The 7,156-nt window shown below is 45.0% G+C and overlaps 1 protein-coding gene across 1 annotated transcript; it reads right to left on the reverse strand.

The window, feature by feature from the left end:
- Nucleotides 1–137: 137 nt before the first annotated feature.
- Nucleotides 138–6,352, reverse strand: MKRN2OS (MKRN2 opposite strand). Its single transcript, XM_011983595.1, has 4 exons — nucleotides 6,135–6,352; nucleotides 3,243–3,292; nucleotides 1,923–2,085; nucleotides 138–378 (listed from the first exon to the last, which is right to left on the reverse strand). The coding sequence occupies exons 1-4, from the start codon at nucleotides 6,350–6,352 to the stop codon at nucleotides 138–140; spliced, it is 672 nt and encodes a 223-aa protein (XP_011838985.1).
- Between the last annotated feature and the right edge of the window lie 804 nt (nucleotides 6,353–7,156).

Raw genomic sequence — 7,156 nt, forward strand, 5'->3', positions numbered from 1 at the left:
ATTACAGGTGTGAGTCACCACACCTGGCCCATACACGTTTTTATTAACCACAGTTAAATGCATTTAGAAATCCATAGTACTGATTAAAGGTAGCAACCACCTTACCCCCAATACCCAAGCTGCACTTAACATAGCTCTCAGCACAAACCACCACCTTCAGGGGGTTGTGCCTCGTGCTGGGGACAGTCAGTGACATAGAAGCCATGCTCCCGTATCGCCCGGTAGAGTGTGATGAACTTGGACGCCAGCCTTGTCCGCGGGACTACGTACTTCTCCGTAAATTCACTCTTGTCCAGTTGCTGTCTACCTTCTGCCATCAGAACGCAGTTAATGAACGTGAGTGTGTAAGTGTAGCAGTTGTGGTGGTCTTCTTCATACCTTATGGAAGAGAACAAGGGTGTTGAGAAGAAAAGGCTGCTCAGGAACAGGCCGTGAAGCTACCCATCAGGTGCCTCAGCAAGCAAGGCCTCTGCTGGTTCATGTGGTTAAGAAGCTTCAAGATGTGCACTTCAGGCCAGGTGCAGTGGCTCACACCTGTAATCCCAGCACTTTGGGAGGCCAAAGTGGGAGGATCACTTGAGGTCAGGAATTCGAAACTGGCCTGGCCAGCAAGGTGAAACCCTGTCTCTACAAAAAATACAAAAGTTAGCTGGGCATGGTGGTGCACGACTGTGGTCCTAGCTAGTTAGGAGACTGAGGCAGGAGAATTGTTTGAACCCAGGAGGCAGAGGTTGCAGTAAGCCAAGATCGTACCACTGTACTCCAGCCTGGGTGCATAGGAGGTTTAGCAATAGGGTATATAAGCCTGTCCCAAGCTTCAATTATAATGTTTCACCTACAAGCTCCTTCCCATTCTATTCTTTTCATGTTCACTTCAGACCCTAACTACAAAGCCTGGCAGAACCTTCATTTGATGCTAATCAGAATCATGAAGCCCAGATTGTTTTGGGCTTCATGTAATTCTGGGGGATGGTTGGTCTCTGGGCATCTGCTTGCTGCAGATTGGCATAGATTCACCCAGATGTTCAGAGTGGTTACTCAGTTGCAAGTTAACTACCAATTTGGGGAACTCATTGAACTTCTAGATTTCAGAGATGGAATTCCATATGAGTTTTATGATATTCCATAGTATCCAAACTTATTTCAAGGGAAACCTCAAAATAAATCCACAAATATGCTATACATCTTATAAAATGTTGAGAGTGAGAAATTAACTTGAAATTGCTAAAATTACAAAAAAGAAGCTTTTACATTTTGAACATTGTTTTTTGGGTTTTTTTGTTCTGTTTTGTTTTTCTTTTTTTGAGACGGAGTCTCACTCTGTTGCCCAGGCTGGAGTGCAATGGCATGATTTCAGCTCACTGCAACCTCCGCCTCCTGGGTTCAAGTGATTCTCCTGCCCAAGCCTCCCAAGTAGGGACTGCAGACGTCCGCCACCACGCCTGGCTAATTTTTGTATTTTTAATAGAGACGGGGTTTTACCATGTTGTCCAGGCTGGTCTCGAAATTCTGACCTCAGGTGATCCACCTGCCTCAGTCTCCCAAAGTGCTAGGAATACAGGTGACAGCCACCGTACCCAGCCTGAATATTGTTTTTTTAAATTTTTGTTTTAAAGAAATATATCGTGACTTGCTATATATGTGTAAAAATACCTTGTCACACAACTGAAATAACAATACAGATTCTAGTCCTTTCAGCTCTTAAAACGCTGTAATTTTGTTATATGTGTGTGCTGACCCAACTGCAGAAAATCTAGAGTAGTTCAACCCCTGTTTAAATTCTGTTAGCGATGTTAATATCTGTGTATCGGCTCAACGTGAAGCTAAATGCTGCGGAGTCCTCTGTGAGCTGAGGCCACACGGGGATTCCACTTGCATAGCATGTGAGTGCCAGCAAGGGTGCAGCATTTGCAGTTGTGTACCTGTGAGGCAGCCAGGTCCCCGAGGTGGAGAAGTCTTCCAGGTACTTGTCCCATTGCTCCATCATTCCATACATGTGGGGCTGCAGTAATGGGATGCTTATGCTCTGTTCCCACCCTGCTCCATCTCGCTGGACACCATGTGCACTGTAGTTATACACAACCCCTGCAAATCAAAACCAAAGTCATGTGGCGCCTCAAGGAGACACACACCTCTGTGAAAAAAGGACATCAGAAAATGACAGTAGCCGTGTGGTAACTTTACATAATATAAATCCAGGGTGGAGGTTCTAGAATCTTTCTTCCGCCTAATGAGATTTAGATTTGCCTAGAGTCAGGGAGGGGTTTATGTAGCCTTCCCTGTTACTAGCAATCATTTCCTTGAGAGAAACCCAGTTCTAGCTCTACCTGCTGTTCAGGGCTGTGAAGTTGCCCCCAGGAAACAGAGACAATAATAGGTACCAGGATCATCATCTCCAATATTTTTATTGAAGTTCTGTATTTACCAATGGGTCAATCTTGTCTCCTTAAATCAAGAATAAATGTCCACCTGCTAAAGATGAGTGGTAAGTATGACTGTTCTTGTGGGTAACTAAGTTCAGAACCGTTCTGGATTTCTAATCAGTGTCACTTTCTCTTGCCTCAGTGGGTAAGGAAAGGCTGTTATTAGACTTCAGCTGTGAGGCCTGGCTAGGTGCCTCACCTGCCTCACCATATCCAGGCTACATATCCTGCAGGTGGCTCCATCCAGGCCCTTTTCCTGCAGACAAGAAAGCTTCTGGCTGAAGGGTTGCACACACTGCCCTCAGAGCTATAGGTGGCCAAAGGAACAGTTTTATTTAATCTTCACTTTCCTTTAAAAAAAAAAACAAAAAACAAACTGCAGGCCCCACCATATCCTGCTTTACTCCTGAAGTCCCTAGAATGTGGGGACCCAGTGGTAGTCAGCTGAGCATAGGATTGGAAGTCAGAGGGCCTGGTTCCAAATTCTGGTTTGGACACAAGATACGAGGTCTTGGGCAAGTCAATCTCACTGGACATCTATTTCTTCTTATTTTAAAAATCAATAAAAAATACACAGGTTTGTATGACTCTTCACTGAGAAAACATTAAAGAACTTTCAAATATTTCATATTGTTAGTAATAATTTGCCATAAAGTCAAATATTTCTCATTTGGGGGCAATGCCCACCTCATGGTGCAGTAGAAGAACCCAGTGAACAATGGAATCACTCATTAGATGTTGCCATAATCAAATCTCCACAAATACTGCTTTCCTTTTACTGGGTAGTGGGGGTTTTTTAAGCCACAAAACTGCACTTACCATTTGTGTTAGTTATTCCAACATGAAGATCAGACCTTCCATCATACTCCCTGAAAGAAACAAGGTTGTTTTTTTTTTCTGGTTTGCATGTGTTTGGCATGAAGAACTGGCATTTAAAGTAGGAGGAGCCCAAGCACAGTGGCTCAAACCTGTAATTCCAGCACTGGGAGGCCAAGGTGGGCGGATCACTTGAAGCCAGGAGTTTGAGACCAGCCTGGCCAACATGGCGAGACCCCATCTCTACTGAAAATACAAAAATTAGCCGGGCATGTCAGTGTGCTCCTGTGTCCCAGGTACTCAGGAGGCTGAGGCACAAGAATCGCTTGAACCCGGGAGGTGGAGATTGCAGTGAGCCAAGATCGCACCACTGCACTCCACCCTGGGCGACAGAGCGAGACTCTAAGAAAATAAATAGAGCCAGCTGGGTGCAATGGCTCACGCCTGTAATCCCAGCACTTTGGAAGGCTGAGATGGGAGGATCTCTTGAGGCCAGGAGTTCAAGACCAGCCTAGCCAACATGTGAAAACCTGTTTCTACTAAACATACAAAACTTAGCTGGGCCTGGTGGCACGTGCCTGTAATCCCAGCTACTTGGGAGGCTGAGGCATGAGAATTGCTTGAACTCGTGAGGCGGAGGTTGCAGTAAGCGGAGATTGTGCCACTGCACTCCAGCCTGGGTGACAGAGTAAGACTGTCTCAAAAACAAAAATACAAGTAGGGGGAGAGGCATGGTGACTCTTGCCTGTAGTCCCAGCTACATGGGAGGCTGAGTTGGGAGGATCACTTGAGCCCAGGAATTCAAGGCCTCAGTGAGCTATGATTGTGCCACTGCACTCCAGCCTCAGCGACAAAGGGAGACCCTGATTGTCAAAAACAAAACAAAACCCCAAAACAGTTTGGGCTTCATGATTCTGATTAGGATCAAATGAAGGTTCTACCAGGCTTTGTTGTTAGGGTCTGAAGTCAACATGAAAAGAACAGGATGGGAAGGAGCTTGTGGGTGAAACATCATAATTGAAGGTTGGGACAGGCTTATATACCCTGTTGCTAAACCTACTATGTGCTTACCATTTGTGTTAAGTTCAAATGGACTTCCCTCTTATCAGCAAAACATTTCCTTGAGACAAACCCAGTTCTAGCTATACCTGCTGTTCAGGGCTGTGAAGTTGCCCCCAGGAAACAGAATAATAGGTGCCAGGATCATCATCTTCAATATTTTTATTGAAATTATTTAATTTTTACGATTAAAAATTAGTCCAGGCGTGGTGCCTCAAGCCTGTAATCCCAGCACTTTAGGATGCTGAGGTGGGCAAGTCATATGAGACCAGGAGTTCAAGACCAGCCTGGACAACATTGTGAAACCTCGTCTGTACTAAAAAATAAAATACAAAAATTAGCTGGGTGTGGTGGAGGGCACCTGTAATCCCAGCTACTCGGGTGACTTGAGACACGAGAATTGCTTGAACCCAGGAGGCGGAGGTGGCAGTGATCCAAGATTGCACCACTGCACTCCACCCTGGGCAACAGAGGAAGACCCTGTCTCAAAAAAATAAATAAATAAATTAGTCTTTGTTTTACAGATAAGGAACCAGAGACACTTGGAGCTGGTTAGAAGAACCAGGATAGGCATCAGGGGCTTTATGATGCCCCAGCCTGTAATGCCCTCTCTGTGTTGTGCCCTCTCTGCATTGGCTGCCTCCCTGAGCAAGGCCCAGGGATGCTGTCTGTTTAGCACCTAACAGGATGACCAAAACCTTTTACATATGTTGGTTCATTTCATCCTCATAGGGACCAGAAGGAAATTGATTAAGGAAGTTAGTAGGCAGGAAGGTGAGTAGTCAACTCCCGTTTTCTTATTCGAAATCAGCACTCTTGAGGGGACAGGAAAGTTAGGAGGGTGAACTCTAGGGAGCATTAGACTAATGATACACAGGAGCCGAACATGTTTCCTAAGGCATACACCAACATTCTATGACCCATGCTCTCCTAAAGCCTGGCCTACTCTGGGCCGATCCTAATCCTAGTGGTAAACTCCACGGGGACAATAAAATATAAACCTGGCCGGGCACAGTGACTGATGCCTGTAATCTCAGCACTCTGGGAGGCTGCGGCAGGTGGATCACCTGGGGTCAAGAGTTTGAGACCAGCCTGGTCAACATGGTGAAACCCATCTCTACTAAAAATGCAAAAATTAGCCAGGCGTGGTGGTGGCGAGCGCCTGTAGTCCCAGCTACTCGGGAGCCTGAGGCGAGAGAATCACTTGAACCCAGGAGGTGGAGATTGCAGTAAACTGAGACACCATAGCATTCCAGCCTGGGCAACAAGATCGAAACTCCATCTTAGAAAAAAAAAAAAAGTATAATCCTTTCTTTTGCTTTCTAATTCATCCTTTTTGTTTATACCAGTACTCTCAGCAAGAGAAAACTGAATTTGTTCTTAAAGCCAGGTGGTGTCTACAATGGAAATAGATCAGTTCTAGTCTTCAATTTAATTTGCCTCCATACAAAATAGTCTGTAAGTGCCAGTTCATCAGGCCCAGTATATTGTACCTGTTTGTCACTGAAACTACAAATTAACTGGCGGTAAAGGTATTATTTAGATATTAGCTGCTGGGTCATTTTCCCGGTTAGCCTCTGAGCAATGTTTTTCTCTCTGAAAATCATATGAGCAGTTTTACTCCTCATATATTCCACATATATTCTTGCACTTATCACTGCAGGAACATATGCACACCATCAATTTTTTGAAGCCAGTAGGCCTGCATCTCAGGATTTAAGGCCAAAGCTGAAAAAATTGTCCACCAAACCTCACACATTATATATTAAGGAAATTTTAGTGACTAAAACAGGAAAAGTTTGCACAATGCAATTTAACACTTTAAAAACACTGTACCTAAGAAATGTTCCCTGAGTTGGTCTGAGGTGGAATGAACATTTTTCTTGATGTCCATTAGTAAATGGATTAGCGATGCTAACAGGTGCGTCCTCCAGCTTCCTCGAGCCCAGGTCCTGCTGGCAGAGAGGGCAGCACTGGGGCACACTGAAGCTGTAGATGTATTTCTCACAGTGGTTGAATTTAATTAAAGCCTTCCCAGCCTCTGCGCAGTGCATAGCTTTCGCCTCCTGGGATGCCAGGGGAGGTTTCCGGAGACTTCCTTTTCCTCATTATACACCTGGCAAACGCACACCGCCCCAAGGAACCTGATCAGTGGTGATGTCATCCTGACTGATGGCTTCAGAAGCCAAACCAGATAGGATTAACCAGTAGCCAGGCCTCCCCATAGACTGTTTCTTAAAGAGCTAGTTTCTATTTGTTTATTTCCATTGTTTATGGTAACTGATAACTGCCAGCTCCTATTCATCCTTTAAAGCCTCACTTTTCTGTGAAATCTTTCTCAGCTTCCCCTAGTCTTCCCTTGCAGTGGCAGTGCTGGATTCATATTTCTGTCAGAACTCTTATTTATTTATTTACAGACAGGGTCTCACTCTGTCACCCAGGCTGGAGTGCAGTGGCACGATCTTGGCTCACTGCAACCTCCACCTCCAGGTTCAAGTGATTCTCCCCCCTCAGCCTCCCCAAGTAGCTGGGACTACAGACGCACACCACTACACCCAGCTAATTGTTGTGTTTTTTGGTAGAGATGGGGGTTTCACCATGTTGGCCAGGCTGGACTCGAACTCCTGACCTCAAGTGATCCGCCTGCCTCAGCCTCCCAAAGTGCTGGAATTACAGGCATGAGCCACTGCACTCAGCCTAGAACTGTTATTTAATCATTTAGTTTTGTTTCTCCCATTAGTCTGTGAGCTTCTTGGAATTGGAGACTGACCTTTATTTTTGTGTTCCCAGAATTGGTTAAATCATTTGTTGTTGCATAAATAAATCCTTAATTTAAGGCTATTTTATTTTGACATTTT

Source organism: Mandrillus leucophaeus, unplaced genomic scaffold (genome assembly GCF_000951045.1).
Source record: "Mandrillus leucophaeus isolate KB7577 unplaced genomic scaffold, Mleu.le_1.0 Scaffold252, whole genome shotgun sequence".
Taxonomy (NCBI): domain Eukaryota; kingdom Metazoa; phylum Chordata; class Mammalia; order Primates; family Cercopithecidae; genus Mandrillus; species Mandrillus leucophaeus.